The sequence below is a fragment of the Lactuca serriola genome, chromosome 2 (genome assembly GCF_051521515.1).
Source record: "Lactuca serriola cultivar US96UC23 chromosome 2, Lser_US96UC23_V15, whole genome shotgun sequence".
NCBI classification, from domain to species: domain Eukaryota; kingdom Viridiplantae; phylum Streptophyta; class Magnoliopsida; order Asterales; family Asteraceae; genus Lactuca; species Lactuca serriola.
In genome coordinates, this window is record NC_136409.1 from 217129304 (window position 1) to 217150921 (window position 21618).

Genomic DNA, 21618 nt, shown 5'->3' on the forward strand with positions numbered 1-21618 from the left:
TGTCTTTACAAAAACCTTTTTGAAATTTCTTCCCTTTTACAAAAATCTTTTAAGAAACTTGTTTTCTTTTTAAGAAAAAAATTACCAATTCCTCAGTTTGAGTTCAGTCACACCCAAGAGTATGCTCGAATCTCTCAAACAAAGGCTCTGATACCAACTTGTAACATCCCCAAAATTATGAAGTAAAATTTTCATTTTTAATTCAACCAAAACATTAATTTTCTTAAGTCAACATTCAATATTCTTTTTCTAAATATTCAAAAGTACTTTATAAGAAAAAAGTTATCAGAGTACAATCCCAAAATCATCATAATGCAGAAACATGGGTGGATGTGCTACGATCAAGTCGGACCCTTCACTTTCGAACCGGAAGTACCTGAAACCATAACAAAAAAAACCATAAGCATAAAGCATAGTAAATTCCCCAAAATACCACATACCAAACATACATTTGCCATGGCTACCCCCGTTGTCTTATCCCTACAATGTCATGGGCTACCCCTTGGTCTAACATCTAAGTACCATGGGCTACCCTCATGATGTCTCCTTAAAATGTCATGGGATTCCCCCATGGTCTAAAATCCTAGTGCCATGGACTACTCTCATGGTCTTTCATACAAATGCCACGGGCTACCCCCGGGGTCTTCCAGGCAAGTATCACAATGACAACTAGCATTCCACAAAACAAGTAATTGGCCGACATTAGTGCCTTGGACCCATGGATATAGTGAGAAAACTCACCTCAATCCGCTGATAATCAAATAACTGCTCAGACCGTTGAACTAGATAACCTCGTGCCAGCTAACAAGAAATACAATCTTAATCAATAATTAATCTAATAACCTAAAATTTGAGTCCCACCCCATAAACCAACTTCCTAAAGGGTAAAAGACCATTTTACCATTTTCTTACTTGTTCCATAACCAAGCCCCAGCCCAAAATACACAAAAAGCCTAAACCCAAAATGGCAATCTAAGGCCCAATATGGCCCAACTTCCTAATTGGGCCCAAAAACTATCACGAAACCAATACCAAGAAAGCCCACAATTTAAACATGGCCCAAATCCAGAAGCCCAATGGCCCAACAAGGCACAAACCTCAAAAATCATAAAATGAAAAGTTGGGGAGTACGCTCCGCATACCAGAATGGTACACCAACTGATTCATGAAACCTTCATTACGCTGAGCGTACTTCCTATGTACGCCCAATGTATTCATCAGGGACCAAAAATCCATATTAAGCTCTTAATGGTTAAAACAATGACTTCCAAACTCAGATATGACCCTAATGAGATGTCTTAACACATAAAGTTGACAACCTTACTCCTTTGCATGGCTTAATGTGACTAAATCTTTAATAACATCCATAATAAACATCCAAACTCATGCATGGTCCAAAATAACTCATCAAGATGACATTTTTATGAACAAGGGACCTCCCAAACGCCAAGAACCAACATTCTAAGCTCTTAGAGTAGCTCATACTCACAAAGTTGACTCTAAGGACCAAAATGAACCCAAAATACTCTTTAAACTAGATCTAACACCTAGAATCATCAAGATATAAACTTTATACCTCAAAAAGGTAGATCAAGATGCAACAAGATTGGATCCAAAAGCTTCAAGCAATCCTACACTTCTCCAAGAAGTTCCTTCTTCTTCTATGAACACCAAAAAGCATGAAATACCACTAAAAGCTCAAAAACCACTCAAATGGGGGCTAAGGTTTTGTTTCTAGGGTTTAGAGAGATGGAGGTTGAAGATAATAAGGTTTGGTGGTGATTTAAGGAGCTTACATAGGTCCAAGACCCTAAATTAAGGTTTGGATTTGACTGGAGTACACCCCACATACTTCTAGTACGCCTATTGTACTCCTTAAGCACTCGTGATCATTTTGCTTAGTACGCCCAACGTACACCAATGTACACCCCGCGTACTGGCCTTAACACTAGTACGCCATGTGTACACTTGTGTACGTCCCACATACTCGGTTAAACCCTAAACCCACCAAACTTCTGAAGGCCATAACTTCTTCGTTATAAGTCCGTTTCCGACGATCCTTATATTGAAGAAAAAGGCAACAAGAATTTGTACGCTTCTATCAAATCATAATTGCCTTAAAACTCCCGCACTAAAATCCAATTTCCATAAAAGACCGAGCTGACACTTTACTGATATACGCCTTCGCTCCAAAACACAAATCGAACTCCCGGATCTTGTAAATTACATTAACCACACCCAAATAGGTCTAAATCTCTTTTCCTCAAAGGCCCTAAGCTTGATGATACCCGATCTTCGGTCACCATCTCACATTAGGAAACAATTCGGAACAGGGCGTTACACAGCCAGATCGTACTGCGTCCACCTATGATTTTCCGCATCATGTGATTTTGGGATTTTGTACTCTGATAACATGTTATTATGATATACTCTCGACTATTTTTATATGATTACCATATGATTGAAATGAATTTAGAAGTGAAAATTTTATTTGAATTTTTGGGATGTTAAATTCATAAAACTCCTTGGTAACCTATTTTCTCATATATATATATATAGAATATTAGTGAGCTTTGGATTCCATGCATGGGATTTGATCTCATTATCCCTTCATTTTGACCTATTTTGTCTTTAAGACATGCATATCTAAAAAGCAATGATTTTTACGGTATTTTGAGATGGAGAAGGCTTTCTGGAAGTTTGGTTACTTGGATGGAAGGATTAAGAGCTTTAAACATTAAGTTGTGCAGAGCGAACCTCACGACATGAAAAGTTGGATGCCACGTCGTGATGATGGTCTGATTCATGATTATTTTGGCCTCACACTGCCACGACGTGACCAAAGGTTGGTCACGACATGGCGATCGGTTGAGTGACCTTTGGCCATTAACTTGTTGACCAAGTTTGACTTTAGGTCAAAATGAGGGTTGTGGGTTGTAGTTGAATTTTGGTCCCTGTCTGTTGTATAGGTGACCTATAGGACCGATTATTGGATATGTGATCAGTGTTGTTATCTTCTAGGTTACGAGGTGAGTTTTCTCACTATACTTTGTATTGCAGTATGTGTCCTTATATGTAGGATGTTGTTATATTGTAGTGTTCAGTCAGACTGGTAGATCTACTATGATTACTTGTCTTGCTTGTTATCATTTTGTGCATATTTCGACATGGAGTGGTTGGGTTGAGGCGATACTACTTTGTGATGTAAGCCAACAAACCCAAAAACAATCTAGTCATAAGCTAAGGGTCGGGAAGGACAATCCAATCATAAGTTGAGAGCTAGCAGGGGCAATCCAGTCAAATGTAGTGGACTCGAGGGAAATCTAGTCTTATGTTGTAGACCCGGTGGGCATGCATTGTATATGTATTGTTGTGTGGAGTATTTTGGGGGAACTCACTAAGCTTTGGCTTACAGTTGTGGATTTCCATGTTTTTAGGTATTTCAGATAATCGGGGCAAGGCAAAAGCGTGATCATGCACATCATCCTATAGATTTATGTTTTGAGAGATTATTTGATACTCTGATTTTATATGGATTTGATTTAGAAACAATGGTTGATTATCTTATGGTTCTATGGAAATGTTTTTATTAAAATGATTTTTTTGTCATGGTTTTGGGGCGTAACATTATATGTGAAAGTTGAAATTGAAGTTATGAGAAAAGAAAAAAATGGAAAAAGTTGTGAAAAAAAAAGTGAAAAAGAGAAAATGTTCCAAAAAAATAGTGTGTTGCAATAAATTTAGTTATATTTTTAGGACATTTATTATATATAGTATTTTCTTTTTAAAGTCGAGTTACTTGAAATATGACAATGACTTTTGAAACGAAATGGGGTAAATAAAAGGGCATAGGTGGTAGGAATGCAAAAATGAATGTTGTTCAAAATAAGTGGGGAGCGTTTATAAGGATTGTGAATATTTAGGATTTGGTAAGTAAGACACAAATATATGCATTAAGGTGAAACATAATTGGTGAATTCAAACTGGTTTATTCTATGTGATGTTGGTAAGCAAAGTTTTGATGTGGTAGTATAAAAATGAAATCATAATGAATCTAGTTTTGGTTGGAGACAAGCAAAAGAATAGTGTGGGGTATTTTGATATGTCCTTATTTAACTATGTATTTTAGGCCATTATCCTAATATATGTGAGTAAAAATATTATATTTTAAGATATTTTATACTTAATATCTTTGAAATACTCAATTACAGTTAAAAGGGAAGGTTGGAATGAAAAATGAAAAGAGAGGAGCTAAAAAGATGCAAAAAAGATGTTGTTGGACAGCTTGACCCCTCGTTAGTATTTTGAACATATCTCATGACTCGTAACTCCGATTTATGAGATTTAAGACGTTATGAGAACTAGAGAACATTTTGGACAAGTTTCGTGTTTGTGAAAAATTCGGATTCCTAGTTCCCACGTCGTGGAAAATTTAAAAAAAAAAAAAAAAACCTTGAACGTTCTAAATCTAGTTCCTACAACGTGGCAAGTCTTTTTCCATGCCATGACGATGCCATTACCCCTAAAAGCCTACATTAGCAGTTCAGGTTAAATTAAACAAAAAATAAGTCTAGGGAGACCTTCAAAGAAGGAGTAAAAACTGACTTATAGGGGTTGCCAATCATAGCTATAGGAAGAAGGTAAGAAACTATCGCAATTTAATAATAGGGATAAACTGTGCTTGATTAGTACCATCTTTCATTAAACTGAACAAGCATGTCAGTCTAGTGTTATACATATAAAGATCGTCGAAAACGGAGTTGAAACGAAAAAGTTATGACTGTTTGAAGTTCGAATGGATTTGGGTGAAGAACCATCTCCATGTGGTGGAGAGCAGGTCTCCATGACATGGTAATCGCCATGGAGTGGATAATTGTTTTCCATGACATAGTAATCACCACGGAGCAGAGAACTGTTTTCCACGGAGCAGACATTGGGTAGGCCCGAGCACGTGATATTTTAGGGTTCTCAACATATTTAAAGGTAATGATTCATGTTTTAAGGCATTTTCTTAGCCTCCATCACACCTAAAATTCCTTGAGAGAAAACCTAGCCTCCATCTTCATGATTTGAGCTCCTCCTCTCTCCTTGAACCTCTTTTGGGTGCTTTTGGTGGTGATTTGATTAAGCTTGAAGATTAAGATAGTTCCTTTGATTGGAATGAAGGTTGTTTCAAATTTGGATCTTGTAACACCCAAAGTTTTGAAGGTCAAGAAAGGAAGGAAAACCTTAATGTTAAGGGGCGACTCGGCGAGTCCAAGGAGGAACTCGGCGAGTCAGAGCGGGATCCGGGTCGAGGAGTAAGTGACCGACTCGGCGAGTCGGCCAAGTGGACTCGGCGAGTCTGGTCTGTGTGTGGAAAACCCTAAATTCGGGACTTGGAGCCTATATAAACGTCTTAATCTTCTTCTTAGGGCTCCTTACTGCCTCTTAAGCCCTGGATATCAAACCCTAGCCGCCATATCCTCTATTTGAACCATTTATTGCCTTCAAGAGTGCATTTAGCTTGGAGGAAGAAGAAGAATCTTGAGAGTGCAAGAAGGGGGTTGTAGATCCGGGATTGGGAAGACATTTCTGAGCTTTTGGAGGTATAAACTAGTTCCTGCACCCTTTTTGCATCTAGATTTATGTGTGGTTGTTGGGGCTCTTTAGCCATAATGATATTATGTTGAGTTAAGAGTCGGATCTGAAGTTGCTACTTCAGATCCAAGTGTGTTATGAGCTGGGAAAGCATAAAGTATCAGCCCTTGAGTCGATTTTGAAGCCCCTTGGCCTTAAACCCTAGTTTATGGTGCTTTTTTTGTCTAGATCTCCCTCTCTACACGTAAAGTTTGCAACTTTACGTGGGGGATAGGCTTGGGAAGGGTAAATCTACAGTTTGGAGTCCATGCATGACTCGAAAGTCCTTTGCATGTATGTAGATCTGAATGGACTCGGCGAGTAGCTTGAAGATGAGGAGGAACTCGACGAGTGGGATGAACAGCTCGTCGATTTGGATGAAGATAGGCATGAACTCGGCGAGTTGGATGAAGATTGTCGTGTGCTCGACGAGTCTGTTCTTAGACTCGGCGAGTCAGGTCGCGTAGTCCCCAAACCCTTCGAGTTAAGACTCGAGTCAGCGAGTCGAGCAAGGACTCAGTGAGTTGGACAAGACAGGAATCGGGAATCAGTAGACTCGGCGAGTCAGGGGCTGGCTCGGCGAGTCATGTCGCGAATGGAAGGACCCTGTGTATGTGAACTCGGTGAGTCAGTAAGTGGACTCGGCGAGTAGGGTTGACCTGGAAAGGTTGACTTTGACCAGGACTTTGTCTTAGACCAGAATTGTCTTGGTTGTCTGTCAGGGGTCAGTTTGACTCAGTGCAGTATTAATATTGGTAGCTCGGGGAGCTAGTGGAGCAGCAGTTCGGGGTCAGTGGTCAGGTAGCGGTCAAAGGGATTAGTAGCAGCAGTTCAGCAGTATCAGGTGAGTTTCCCTTTGTATGAATGGGTCTACGGCCACAATGTCGGCCCATGTAGTTATGAATAGAAGACCCGGGGGTTAGCCGTAGGCACAGTATGCTAGTATGATATTCGGTACAAGGTCCAATGATAAAGGGCGGGTGCCCAAGGAATGGTTTATGTGGTAGTTTATACTTGTTGTCTGTGTGATACTTGTATGTGCCTGGTAGGGAGGTGAGTGTGGGCGAGGTCCCGTATCTCACCAATAGCAGAGTGTGGATGAGGTTCCACATCTCAGTAGCAGCAGAGCAGGGGCGAGGCCCAAGTTAGGGAAGGAGTGAGGGTGGGCTGGGCCCGTACCTCACTATCATCAGGAGTATGGACAGGGTTCCATGACTCATCAGTATCAGGACCAGGGCGGGGCCCAGAGATAGGCGAGGCCTTAGAACAAGAGCCGTTAGTATATGTTTAGCTTATGTGATGTTATGTGATATGTGTATGTGCTATTATATGTTAGTGGGCGGGGCCCTGTGACAGGCGAGGCCTAAGTAAAACAGATCTGTATCCGAGCGGGGCTCGAAGCCAGGCAGGGCCTGGAGCGGCGGGGCCCGACGTAAGGGGCGAGGCCCAGGATAGTGGGCGTGGCCCAGTATGTGCAGTATGTGGTTATGCATGGTATGTGGTAGGGTGGGGAACTCACTAAGCTTTGTGCTTACGGTTTTCAGTTTTGTTTTCAGGTACTTCCGGTAGCGGAGGGAAGAGCTCGGGGTGATCGCATGGCACACACCATAGTTTAGACAGCCTGGGAATGTTTACTCTGATAACGAATAAGTATTTTGGAAACTAATACTTTGTTTATGTTTTGAAATGATGAATTTGCTTAACGTAATGCTTTAATTAAAAGAAATTTTTAGTCTTGAATTTTGGGACGTTACAAGTTGGTATCAAAGCCTTGGTTTGAGGGATTCGGGCATACTCTCGGGTGTGCTTGAACTCAAACTGAGGGTTCGGATAAAAAGTTTTCAAAAATGAAAAGACAGTTTTGTAAAAAGAATTTCGAGAACGAAAAAAAGTTTTAGAAAAGCAAAAAGAATTCAGAAAGAGAAGAATTTTGAAAAGAGAAAAAGGGGTGTGGTGCATGCAATCAGCCGAGCTCAAGTAAGTATGCCAAAATACCCATACAAGTTTATGTTATGATTATCAGTTGATAGAACAGTATGCTAGATTAGGACTAAGGATCTAGGAATGATGCCTTATGTACCTATTATATGTGTTTGAGCTGCATGATAGTGCTGATTAGACAGTAGTAGGATAGCCTGTTTAGGTTATGCCTGAGTTTATGAGTTTGTGTTGAATGCTAGTTCAGATTCTTGCTATGTGGATATGATTGCTTGAGTATGTTATGGTTAGATTTTCCCTTGTCCGAATGCTGCTTGCTTTGTGCATTGTGGGATTTTGAGTGATGGGAGTCAGCCATTAAGTGGATAAGCCACGTCACATGTGATCAGGGTTGAATAATCTCAGAGTGCTGGATTTGGCCCTATTGCGCAGCTCTCGTTTGAGTCCAACCGTTGTAGGGACGAGTCCTTTACTTGAAGTATTATCTGAGCCTCGTCACATGTGATGATATCCAGGTGATGGCTAATTGGCATCACAAGGAGACCTTCAGCAGCTGAGGACTGGTTGAGTTGCGTCAGAGGTTTCCCTAGGGTAAGCCTAGGATGAGATAGTGCTGGGAGCAGTAGTAGTGGATAAGGGACCTGGTGGAGTCAAAGCAATTCCTGAGGAAAGTACGGATAGATGTGGAAGGTAGTATGGGCCCGTACTACTGAAAGCAGAGGATCCGTACTTGATTCGGGAAGGGCCAAGATAAGACCGGGGACCTAGTAGGGGGTGTGTTTGGTCTCGCAGCAGTGATGAGTTTTCTGATAGAGGTTGTGTTATATGTTTCAGCATGGTGACGTTGCGAGAGAGACCAGCGGGCGGATCAGGCGCCGGAGAGGGATCAGGCTCGGGTTCAGGGGCCGAGCAGCTCGAGGAGTGGATGAGAGAGTTGATATCAGCTGAGGTTACGCGCAGTATCCTAGCTCAGACTCCTGTGATCTTTGGCACGGTCAAGGAGGGTATACTGGAGATCTTGGATGAGAGGCTGGGAGCCTTCCGTCCTGAGATGATGGCGTTGTTGGGAGCGCGTACCTTGACATTTCGAGAGTTCAGGGCTTGCGGGGCACCAGATTATCATGGGGCTAGGGACCCCATTGCTAGCAGCAGATGGTTGGCTGATGTTGCCAATGCTTTTCGTACAAGAAAGTGTCCCGAGGGAGACAAGGTTAGACTCGCCTCCTGTCTTCTGAAGGACAGAGCGAGGGATTGGTGGGAGGAGATTGGTCATGCTTTGAGGGATGATGCCGCGTTGGACGCGATGACTTGGAGCGATTTCTCGGCCAGGTTCAGGGCGGAGTTTTCGCTGATTATTGAGGTGCAGCAACTGGCACGAGAGTTTCAGGATTTGACGCAGACTACTGAGACTGTGGCGGAGATCACCGCCAAGTTCAGGGAGAGGGCTCTTCTTGTACCGCAGTATGTCGCGGATGAGGAGATGAAGAAGGCTCGGTACCATGAGATGTTGAGGGATGACATCAGGGAGTTCGTGAGCAGATCCAGCTGTAAGACGCTGGAAGATATGATTTCTCGGGCTAGAGAAAGGGAAATTGATTTTGAGCAAATCCGGAAGAGGAAGCCGGATGAGGTTCAGGTAGTTGCGGGTTCGGGCAAAAGGTCCAAGGGATCGGATTCGAGATCAAGGGATCATCAGGACCACAGTCGGTACGGAAAGTGTGGCAGGGCGCATGGGGGCGCGTGCAGGAGTGGTAGCGGTGGTGAGTCTGGCTATTTCAAGTGCGGTCGGACTGGTCATTTCAGCAGGGATTGTACTGTTACCGCCGCGCAGAGATCAGACTTGATATGTTTTCACTGCAACCAGCGGGGCCACAAGAAGGCCCAGTGTCCCAGTTTGCTTTCAGCAGGACGGGTGGTGGCACCCGCCCCTGCAACTTTGAGGATCACGGATGGCCGTCAGGGCCGGGTAGAGGCACCTGCGGCAGGGAGCAAGGCTTTTCAGATGACGACCTTGGAGACGCGAGCAACGCCGGACGTTGCAGGTATGCAATTTTCCCATTTTCAGTTCTTTTATTTGTGCATGATTTTATTGTTATGGTTCTGCATCATTATCGGTAAAAGTATTTTATTTTGAGTGGTTGATTGTGATCGAGTTATATGCCATCTGCATACCTTGGATATTTGTATGGTAGTTAGGGGAGGTGCTCTATTGAAGAAGGTTTCGAAGGATGCAGTAACTGTAGCATGCTTGGGAGGGATTTGGTACGTCTCGCTAGTTCGGAGTGGTATAGTGATTGAGACGGATTGGTTAAATCCCTAGCTATGGCGGGCTTGGGTTCCTCAGTAGATGGGTTATGGAATGGTATCAAAGATCGGGGTCTCTTTTGAGTATTGAGCAGCAGGGGGTAAGCAGGATCAAAATGGGGGAGAATCCTCCGGGTGTGCCCAGAGAGGAGCGCGTAGACCCAGAATGAGTACGTGACCTCCGAGAAGTAAAAGAAGTAGTTCAGCGTTTGATGGTTTGAGGATTCAGGGTTGGGAGTTTGAGAAACTCCCCATCAGTTAGTGCGTGTGTTGGTAATGGTTAATGCGTGAGTTGGAATTCAGGTTGTGGATCGCCCGAAGGACTCGAGGGAGTCGGAGTGAGGATTTCGAGAGCTGATGGCACATGGGTGCCTTTGTATTAGCAGTCAGTGGTAGGAAGTGTTGTAAGACTACGAGGCAGCCGTAGCATTCACTAGCAGTCAGCAATGGATGGTGATGTAAGACTATGGGTAAGCCGTAGCATTCCTTAGTAGTTTCGTTAGCGGAGTTGGGGCGAGGCCCTTATCTCCTAGTGATCAGGTAGGGATCAGGAATGGGTAGTGGATGAGAATGATAGGGAGTTGCCTGTATAGCCCTAGAAAGGTGAGAACTTGGGAGAGGCCGCTCCAGGATATAGTTGGGTGAGACCCGTGGGCGGGCCCCATATGAGATTAGCAGTGTAGATGAGACTTGGGAGCAGGGTTGCTCAGTGGTATGGTTGGGTGAGACCCGTGGGCAAGGCCCGTGAGTTTAGCAGCACAAGTGGGACCTGGTAGGGACCTTAGTGTCAGGTTAGGGGATCGGGGATCCCAGGGTTGTAGTGCCTGAATAGTAGAATGGATTGAGCAGTTTTAGGTGGGCGAAGTTTCTTCAGAAGTCGCTGGGAGCGACTAGTGGTGGTGTTGGGACTAGCTACCGGTGGGAGTCGGTAACCCAGACATTGATAGGTTGGTAGGGACCAGGGTGGTCTCAGTTCATCTGGAAGGCAGTCAAGGAATAACAGAATTTTCAGTCAGGGGTATTGCGGGTAAGCAGAGTATGGTGGAATTTAGTTAGCTGAATCGAAGGGTGCTCAGCACCAAGTTTTGGGCAGAGGGGAGTGTCAGTGGTTAATGACGGAGATGACCCGTACTGGTAATAGCGGGGTTGAAGGAGTTGGTGAAGGATGGGGTCTTCACAGTGACAGAAGAATAGTTGGTTATGGAGTTTTTCCTTGGAAAGGCAAGGAGTTGTGCAAGGAAAGAAGGGGTGAACCCCTATAGGTTCAGTGCAGTACTCGGTGAGTACCAGACGGATTATCAGTTGAGTAAGTTGTGTTTCCAGAATGTTCAGGGTCAGGGTTGACCCGGGATGATTATCCGCAAGGTTTGATGCTAGTCAGAATGATCGGGCGGTAGGCCAGCGGAGGAAGGCAGCTAGTGTTAGAATAATTGGTTGAGTATTGCAGGCAGGTCACAGGCGGTGGGCCATAGCAAACTTCGAGGATGAAATTTAGTTTAAGTGGGGGAGAGTTGTAACACCCAAAGTTTTAAAGGTCAAGAAAGGAAGGAAAACCTTAATGTTAAGGGGCGACTCGGCGAGTCAGAGCGGGATCCGGGTCGAGGAGTAAGTGACCGACTCGGCGAGTCGGCCAAGTGGACTCGGCGAGTCTGGTCTGTGCGTGGAAAACCCTAAATTCAGGACTTGGAGCCTATATAAACGTCTTAATCTTCTTCCTAGGGCTCCTTACTGCCTCTTAAGCCCTGGATATCAAACCCTAGCCGCCATATCCTCTATTTGAACCATTTATTGCCTTCAAGAGTGCATTTAGCTTGGAGGAAGAAGAAGAATCTTGAGAGTGCAAGAAGGGGGCTGTAGATCCGGGATTGGGAAGACATTTCTGAGCTTTTGGAGGTATAAACTAGTTCCTGCACCCTTTTTGCATCTAGATTTATGTGTGGTTGTTGGGGCTCTTTAGCCATAATGATATTATGTTGAGTTAGGAGCCGGATCTGGAGTTGCTACTTCAGATCCAAGTGTGTTATGAGTTGGGGAAGCATAAAGTATCAGCCCTTGAGTCGATTTTGAAGCCCCTTGGCCTTAAAACCTAGTTTATGGTGCTTTTTTTTTTGTCTAGATCTCCATCTCTACATGTAAAGTTTGCAACTTTACGTGGGGGATAGGCTTGGGAAGGGTAGATCTACAGTTTGGAGTCCATGCATGACTCGAAACTCCTCTGCATGTATGTAGATCTGAATGGACTCAGCGAGTAGCTTGAAGATGAGGAGGAACTCGACGAGTGGGATGAACAGCTCGTCGAGTCGGATGAAGATAGGCATGAACTCGGCGAGTTGGATGAACAACTCGGCGAGTTGGATGAAGATTGTCATGTGCTCGACGAGTCTGTTCTTAGACTCGGCGAGTCAGGTCGCGTAGTCCCCAAACCCTTAGAGTTAAGACTCGAGTCAGCGAGTTGAGCAAGGACTCAGTGAGTTGGACAAGACAGGAATCGGGAATCAGTAGACTCGGCGAGTTAGGGGCTGGCTCGGCGAGTCATGTCGCGAATGGAAGGACCCTGTGTATGTGAACTCGGCGAGTCAGTAAGTGGACTCGGCGAGTAGGGTTGACCTGGAAAGGTTGACTTTGACCAGGACTTTGTCTTAGACCAGAATTGTCTTGGTTGTCTGTTAGGGGTCAATTTGACTCAGTGCAGTATTAATATTGGTAGCTCGGGGAGCTAGTGGAGCAGCAGTTCGGGGTCAGTGGTCAGGTAGCGGTCAAAGGGATTAGCAGCAGCAGTTCAGCAGTATCAGGTGAGTTTCCCTTTATATGAATGGGTCTACGGCCATAATGTCAGCCCATGTAGTTATGAATAGAAGACCCGGGGGTTAGCCGTAGGCACAGTATGCTAGTATGATATTCGGTACAAGGTCCAATGATAAAGGGCGGGTGCCCAAGGAATGGTTTATGTGTTAGTTTATACTTGTTGTCTGTGTGATACTTGTATGTGCCTGGTAGGGAGGTGAGTGTGGGTGAGGTCCCGTATCTCACCAATAGCAGAGTGTGGATGGTGTTCCACATCTCAGTAGAAGCAGAGCAGGGGCGAGGCCCAAGTTAGGGAAGGAGTGAGGGTGGGTTGGGCCCGTACCTCACTATCATCAGGAGTATGGACGGGGTTCCATGACTCATCAGTAGCAGGACCAGGGCGGGGCCCAGAGATAGGCGAGGCCTTAGAACAAGAGTCGTTAGTATATGTTTAGCTTATGTGATGTTATGTGATATGTGTATGTGCTATTATATGTTAGTGGGCGGGGCCCTGTGACAGGCGAGGCCTAAGTAAAACAGATCTGTATCCGAGCGGGGCTCGAAGCCAGGCGGGGCCTGGAGCGGCGGGGCCGTTGTAGCGGGCGAGGCCCGAGGTAAGGGGCGAGGCCCAGGATAGTGGGCGTGGCCCAGTATGTGCAGTATGTGGTTATGCATGGTAAGTGGTAGGGTGGGGAACTCACTAAGCTTCGTGCTTAAGGTTTTCAGTTTTGTTTTCAGGTACTTCCGGTAGCGGAGGGAAGAGCTCGGGGTGATCACATGGCACACACCATACTTTAGACAGCCTGGGAATGTTTACTCTGATAACGAATAAGTATTTTGGAAACTAATACTTTGTTTATGTTTTGAAATGATGAATTTGCTTAACGTAATGCTTTAATTAAATGAAATTTTTAGTCTTGAATTTTGGGACGTTACAGATCTATCAAAGTCACTCCATTTCTAGACTATTATGAGTACAAAGCTCATATCTTTCTCTTTAGTTCTTTAGATCTTGTTATTTGTGATTTTTAGCACTTTTACTCCATTTTATGGGTGATTTTAGATTTGAGTGAACTCTAACATTTTTTTATCAGTTTGGAATGCTTCTTGGACCTCATGAACTAGGGAAATTATAATCTTTTGCCTTCCCTTTAATCCATTCAAGTTATCTTGGTTCTTTAGGTCATTTCAGTTTATTGAGGTTTCTTGAAAGTCTGTGGCATCATTATGGATAAAGTTGAATTTAGATCTGAAGGTTGAAGACTTGGACTTAATGGATTAAGTTGAGAAAGATGCATTATTGGTCCCTTTGAGACCTAAAGTTTAGATCTTGGTTGTTTGGACCGTCTTAATGGATAAAGTTGGAAACTTTATCCATTATGAAGCTATTAAGTACCATATTTGAAAAGTTGGAAGCTTGGGTTTAAAGGTTAACTGCTTAACCCATTAAGCTGTTGGGACTAGTTCCTACGACATGGCATGTTATTCGCCACAACGTGGTCTATGGATGTCCACAACATGGAGGTCAATTGGGGTTGACTTTGACCGTTGACTTTTTAACCACTTTAACTTTTGGTCAAACTTGGAGAGGTGTTGAGCTATAGTATGAGGTTTAGATTGTGATTGGTGTAGGAGGTTCTTGTAGTTGATTCTGTGGGACTTTGAGTAGTGGATTTCAACTTTTTGTTTAGGTGGGTCTTCTCACTGTCTTACATATATCATAGTGTGTGGATGCCAGACTAACTGGGTCTTATTTGCTGATTGTTGTTATATGTGTATCTGAGTTGCTGATAACCCATAGCTGATTATTATGTTGTATTATATGTATGTTTTGGGGAACTCACTAAGTTTTGTGCTTACAGTCATGGATTAAATGCTTTCAGGTACTTATCGGATTGCAAAGGGAGGACTTTACACACACATCAACAGTTTTATGATTCGAGATTACGTATTGTCTTCCTTGTAACTCTGATTTTGAATTATGGTTTATGCAATTGTTTTAACTTGAATGTAACTTTATAAAATGGATGTTTGTTCTATTTTAAAAACGAAAAATTTATTATGGAATTTGGGACGTTACGAATATCAATGTTATAAGCATATTAACAAATGTTTTGATTCAGATGCAATAGTCAATAATTGTTGAATCAGCAACAATACTATTACGAAGCTCATTGTCAAACTGGATGACTTTCACATATTTCTTGTTACGAAAAACAGTCTTGAGATTATTCCAAACCTTTTAAGCAGTTATGTTTTTCTTCATAATCATCTAAATAAGTGACCGGGATATCCTTCACAATGCTCACCCAAAGTCCCAAATGAGCTTTCTAGCTTTTGATCTCCTCGACCATCTTCATTTTAGCTAAGTGAAAGAGCTTACTTATGCGACCTATAGATTCACATCTTGATGATAGAGTCAATTTGGCTCCATTTTGTTTTGTGAAAGCAGTTGGAGCTTTGTCATTATGTTCAACAAGTTAATTAGAAACACCTAAATCGATCATTATAGCGGGTTTCAAATAGTTCACGTCATGAATCATAGTTCATGTGTTCCGGATTTAGAATAAGTGGAATATACATTTTAATGTTTGAAATTCCATTATGCATCTCTGTAGACATGATGTGGAGAGAAAGGAAAGAAATTAAGAAGAATGTAGACATGATGTGGAGAGCAAGGAAAAAAATTAAGAAGAATGTTGGTAGATGATATATTCCGACAACTATGATGTTGTCGCCATCTAGGGTTAGGCCGTAAGAGACAAGAAAGAAAGAAGGAAAAAGATAATGATAGATAATTTATAAAAAAAAAAGTAACTAGTACTGCTATAATACCGTATAATCAATATATTTTCCCAAAAAAATCTTATTATATATAAGTTATACAAAGAACTTTGTGGGTTGGATAATCAAAATGATCTGGGATACATGTACATAAATAAAACACATTAAAACTTGGATTAATAAAACATGGTTTATGCACACACACGTTATAAGCCAACTTTATTTCAAGGGTTATGCATCTAGGGGTGTCAAAAAAACTCGAACCCGATTAACCCGACCCGACCTGAACCGAACCCGAATAAGGTAATTAGGGTCGGGTTTAATAGGGTCAGAACTCTTAATCGGGTTATTTGGGTTAACCCGACTAACCCGAATTATTATTAGGGTCGGGTTTAGGGTTGATTTTTTCAAAACAATTCGGGTTTCGGGTCAACCCGAATAACCCGATTAATAATTTATTACCAAAATTTTTTTTACTGCGTTGAATGACATGAATTCAAGATGTCATGAGATTTTAAAAGTAACACATTTGTTATTTAAACAAACCGGGTAGCAAAATTACTATGTATAGAGATGTATAAAATGGCATAACTTTCCTCTCTTGTTAATGCATTACGGTTGTGTTGTAACAGTTTTATGAATTTTATTAACTATTTACGTTAACTAATACGGTAAAAGAACTCCAAAAATTCATATCGTATACCAACTTTACATTTTAAGTCCCTATACATGTGAATTATGTATTAAAATGACCTAACATAAATTCATCTTACATTTCAACCTCAACCCGACTAACCCGATTAAACCGACCCTACTAACCCGAAACCCGATTAACCCGAACCCGACTAACCCGTATCTTATTAGGGTCGGGTTTCGGGTGAATATTTTTTCTAGAAAAACCCGACTAATCCGACCCGTTTAACCCGAAACCCGATCGGGTTAACCCGATTAACAGCCCTAATGCATCTAGTGTGGGTTCGTCCCCAACGCATTAATGATTAATCTCATGAAAAGCTTTTTACTTCTACTAGTAATACAAGGGTTGTTGGTTTTCTAATTCAGTGTAAATTGGACAATATTGCTTCCATTCATCTTAACTTAATGGCAAACCAAATTTTAAGATATTTTCTTATCTTCTGTGATGGTGACCCATCGATGGTTGCGTACCACCTAGCTAGTTAGTGAATAGCTTATAGTTGGGTTGGTGGGGTCATGGTTATACCATACGTTGGATCATAAACAACTTTCCTTTCATGATTGCCATCGACATCTAGTCATCTATCTAAACTTACGAAAAACTTACTCCCTTTATAATTATATACTGAATTTTAGGTTATTCTTGTCGAAACCATATGGAGAGTCGTGATGATATACCTATTTTGAAAGACCATTGTTTTTCATGAGACTAATAATGTGTACAGTACAAATGAGGTTTATTATGATTTGGACAACTCACCATCCAAAGCTCGTTTGAGAGAACATTTCATTCATATATGGGTTTTTTTTTTTTTATAACTTTAGCTTTATCTAACATAATTCATAAAAAACAAATGGATTGGATCCAAAAAAATAAAGTGAAATGTTGAGGAGTGACACAAGACAACACATGGAAGTAGTCAGAAAGGCAGGAGAAAATAAGAAGTTGAATAGTCTGTCTATAAAAGAGCATTATTGTGGCATGTGATGTGAACACTTGTTTATTGCTAGTTTTAAACCAATGTAACTTCCCTTTTTATTCCAAAATTATGTATACAGAAAGCCAAGAATACATATGAAATATATATACAAATCTTTCTTTCACTATAATTATAATAAAAAAGTGTTTTGAATCAAGATGAAAATCAATACATATATAGCTTTCTAATCCTTTTATCACTTGGACAATATAATACTTAATATTTCACTAGTACTGCAATTTGCTATGGCAATAAAACAGCCTTGATACAAAAGTTCAGTGAGCGCAAAGATAATATATATATATATATATATATATATATATATATATATATATATATATATATATATATATATATATATATATATATATATATATATATATATATAAAGTCGACTGCATCTATAACAAGTTTACTAAGTTGACTAAAAAATGAATAAGATATGATATTCATAAGTCTACTCTAGTCTAGTTATAAAAGATTAGTACAAATCATTAAGTCAATTGATCTCGCCAATTTTGACTATTTGTCGACCACTATTGCATACAGTTCACATTTGAGCCATAAATTCGAAAACGAAATAATATCATTATTATATTTAATTACTAAGACATTATGTTTTATAAATTTTACACAGTAATGTAATTGTATTTTTTTTTTGTATTAAATTAGTTATATTTCTGAAAATATAATATTTTAATAAACAAAATGAAAAGAACACTATCGTTTATGCAAACATATATGTTTTGTAATCTCAAGGAGGCGTGTCTATCGACTAGACGACGACCCTGGTTTAGGATTTTAACTCGTCCAATCATATTAACAAGCAACGAAGATTTTAAGATTTTATTTCTCATCGTTATTTCATTTTTACTTTTTAGCATCCATCCTTTACTGAATTTTTGATTTTTAACAAATCCATAACTCATCAAATCATGAACAATGTCTAGTGCATTTTTTTTTCTTTGTAACATTTCCGAAATTTATTTGCTTATGCTAATTAAGGTTCATAAATAAGGTGATAGATGGACTTTATTCATTAGTTTACATATATTTATCTATGGGGACTAATAACTATCTGATGAAAGTTTAGATTGATATTAGGTTAAGAGTCCAACTCCATTTTTGTCAGTAAGAAAATATTCCGCAGTAAAAACCTAAAAAAATAAAATAAAATTAGGAGGCATGTCCCTTTCCTTCTGCCACCATTCCCATGGTTTCTGACCACAATAATACATCATCCCAACAACCTTCTGTTTTTGTGTCACCACATATAAGCATATAACAAACAAATTTTACTGTCATCATATGCCATCACCCATAAGGTACAACCCCATAACATATTGGCATCATACATCTGGACAGGCTTCCAAAGGATTTTTTTTTTTTTTTTAAAGCAAGGATATTTTCGTCTTTTGCATAGACTAAAGATCAAGAGCAAGACTTTTTCTAACTTGTCACTGTAACTATTTCTTTGTAACTGTGGGTGTTTCAAATGCAATTCAAATATTTGATATTATGTAACAAAAACGAAACCTTGTAGGTTAAGGAACGCATCCTGATCAAGTCATTTAAGTAACTAAACATTTAGCTATAAACTCTTAGCAACATAAGCCAATACGCCTGAACTCAGTTTTATAAGTAAGCCTATTATATTCATTAAAGAAAAAAAAAAGCTTTGGTACCTGAACCCCTTTGTTTCAACTCAGTCCTTCAACTTGTGCAGGTAATGCAAAAGTTGTTTGGGTAGGTTTTTCTAACCCAATTTTGATCCAAGCAATGGTGTTAAGATCTGTAGCAATTGTAGCCAATTCCTGGCTTGACAAAGGAGGAAGTTCTTCATATTCAACGAATTCCGAACCCAACAGCGATCTCTCCTGAGAATCACCACCGGAACAGCAACCATGCCCACACCTCGACGGAATCACTGATTCCGCCGTATACCCTTTAAGAAATTTACACCCAATGCTTTCTGGTTTGGACGCCTGGATTAAATTTAAAGGTCCTTGTATGGGTATAACCTTCGTTCTCGATTCCTCATTTGGGATTGGAATTCCATTTTGAGGGGTATAAACGGAAAATGCTCCGAAATGTGGGATTGGACGAGAAAGGGTGGTCTCAGGGAATTGTTGATTCTGATGTTCGTATTTCACCTGAATCTGATTGATGTTTCCGTTTGATAAAGTGTCTTCAGAGGATGCTTTTGTGGTGTCCAGAAGGTTGCAGTTGATGTCCATTTTTGTATTATTAATATTATTATATGAATTAGGGTGGATGTACCTACGCCGGAGTGTTGAATTCCAGTGATTTTTTATCGCATTATCTGTTCTACCTCGCAAGAGTTTTGCGATTGATGCCCATTTGTTTCCATGGATTGCATGGGCATCCATTATAATCCGATCCTCTGCCTCTGCATAAACAAAAGTATTTTAGCAATCAAGTAATTTTTGGTATGACAGAATCGGTGAAGGAATGGAATGTAGCATTCTTGTTTTGTCTGATGGAATGTAGCATAAACAAAAAAAAAGTATTTCACGGGTTCATTCCCGTGAAATCAAAAAAAAAAAGTTTGTTTTGTCTGATGGAATGTAGCATTCTTGAAGGAACGTAATTATTTCTACTTTGTTAATTTGCATTCCTTAGCAAGAGGATGTTTTCTAAAAATAAATAGATAATGTAAAGAGTAGAGTTTTAGCTATGCTTTGTATTTACATATAATATACAAACTCATATGAAAATTCATTCCCTTCCTACAGGCTAACCAGACATGATCATGGAATGGAATGACTTATTCCATTACCTTGCTTATTTCATTATCCGTAAACTCCATTCCTTTGTTGTTCCGGTCAACATGTGTGTGTGTGTGTTTCTACTTCCATACAATAAATGTTGAAGACCTGGTAATGCTTTTAACCAACATGACATAATACTATGAAGATTGTCATCTACTCGTTACACCAAAAGTAAATTATGGGAATTCCTTTTAAAACGAGTGTGAGTGTGATATATTTTCCTTTATAGCAATAATATATTCAATTTAAAGACTCGGTTAATTTCTCAGATTAGCAAATTGGGCAAACGCATTATTTTATCTGTTCCATTGTTACTCAACAAAGTATTTATCCCAAAAGATTACTGGTAGTTCTATCATTCAGTTATTTCAATCCACGCAAACTGTTTACTAAGATCCTAGATATAACAAGCAACTTATCACCCTCAACAAAAAAAACAAACACTGACACGAGTTATCTGTTATTGGGTGATGACGTTTTCTACACACAGGGGGTTTAAAATACAAAACTATCTAAAACTATGGAACAAAATTTGTGTTGGTCAAACTCTATCATAACAAGACCAAAAGTTCCCACTTGCTTAAATAGTGCCTTAACTAGGGTATATATGTTGATCAATTTGGTTAAAACACAAGACAATGAGCCAAACTTAATGTTGAAAAGACAATTCCATCTTCACTAACTGCCTTTGATTCACCATTATGAATGATCAATGATGAAGATTTTCTATTAACATCAAGGTCTCATCTTTTTGGTGTAATATGATTTCTATTATATGTCAGCCTTAAACACACTGCACCTGTGAAACTTGTAAATCTCAGCAAGCAGATACAGATAATCAATATACATATAGTCATATACAAATGATACACAATCAGAGTGGATTATGTAGTGTGACAGATTGTCATGTGAGCAACAACAATTGGGACAAAAGCCAATATCGGAAATTGAAAACCGTCATATTGTGTAATCCCCAAACAGCACTAAATTACAGGATTCTCTCATTGTGACATTGAAGGACTAGAGAAACTTAGAAGTCATCTAACCTCAATCAAACAACTTGTAAAGTCATGAACAAATGGCGTTACCTAAGTTATGGATATCATACACAACACAAAAGGACAAGGACACTGGATAATCACTTCGGCGTGAAACGGAGAGCCAAAAACCCTACTATGAAACGGGATTTGTCATCGATGGTTAAAACATTTGATCAATTGACTAGCATAGATAACCAGTGAATCCTAAAACAAATGCATAAAAATATTAAGACAGAGACTAGATAATGACGCCGTCGAATGCTCTTTTCTTACCAGTAAAGGGCTTGCGCTCAACAGCAGGGTCCAACTGATTACACCACCGTAGACGGCACGACTTCCCAGAACGGCCAGGGATACCTCGTGCGATCAGGCTCCAGTTCCTCGCCCCAAACTTGCTCACAAGTTCACTTAAAATCACGTCTTCCTCCGGCGACCAAGGTCCCCTAACTTTGCTCCTCTTATCAGCACGACCACCGCCTCCGCTGCCTTCTTCAACCATCACCACGTCGCCAACTTCTCCCACTTCAGGAGCGTTGGAGGCGGCGGGAGCGATCGTATGTTCTTCGCTGTGCCCTGCATCGTCTTCCATCTCTTCACTTCCCCTCCGTCTCTTTCTCTCTCTATGTTCTTCCGTTTGGACTTCCTCTCTCTCTAACCGTACCAACCCGACTAACTGCAAAG

At 40.7% G+C, this 21618-nt stretch overlaps 1 protein-coding gene across 1 annotated transcript; it reads right to left on the minus strand.

Annotated features, from left to right (window-relative positions):
* Positions 1 to 18592: 18592 nt before the first annotated feature.
* On the minus strand, positions 18593 to 21618 carry LOC145088530 (transcription factor MYB1-like). Its single transcript, XM_079026900.1, has 2 exons — positions 21211 to 21618; positions 18593 to 19515 (listed from the first exon to the last, which is right to left on the minus strand). Exons 1-2 carry the CDS (start codon positions 21524 to 21526, stop codon positions 18806 to 18808), a joined length of 1026 nt encoding a protein of 341 aa, XP_078883026.1. The 5' UTR covers positions 21527 to 21618; the 3' UTR covers positions 18593 to 18805.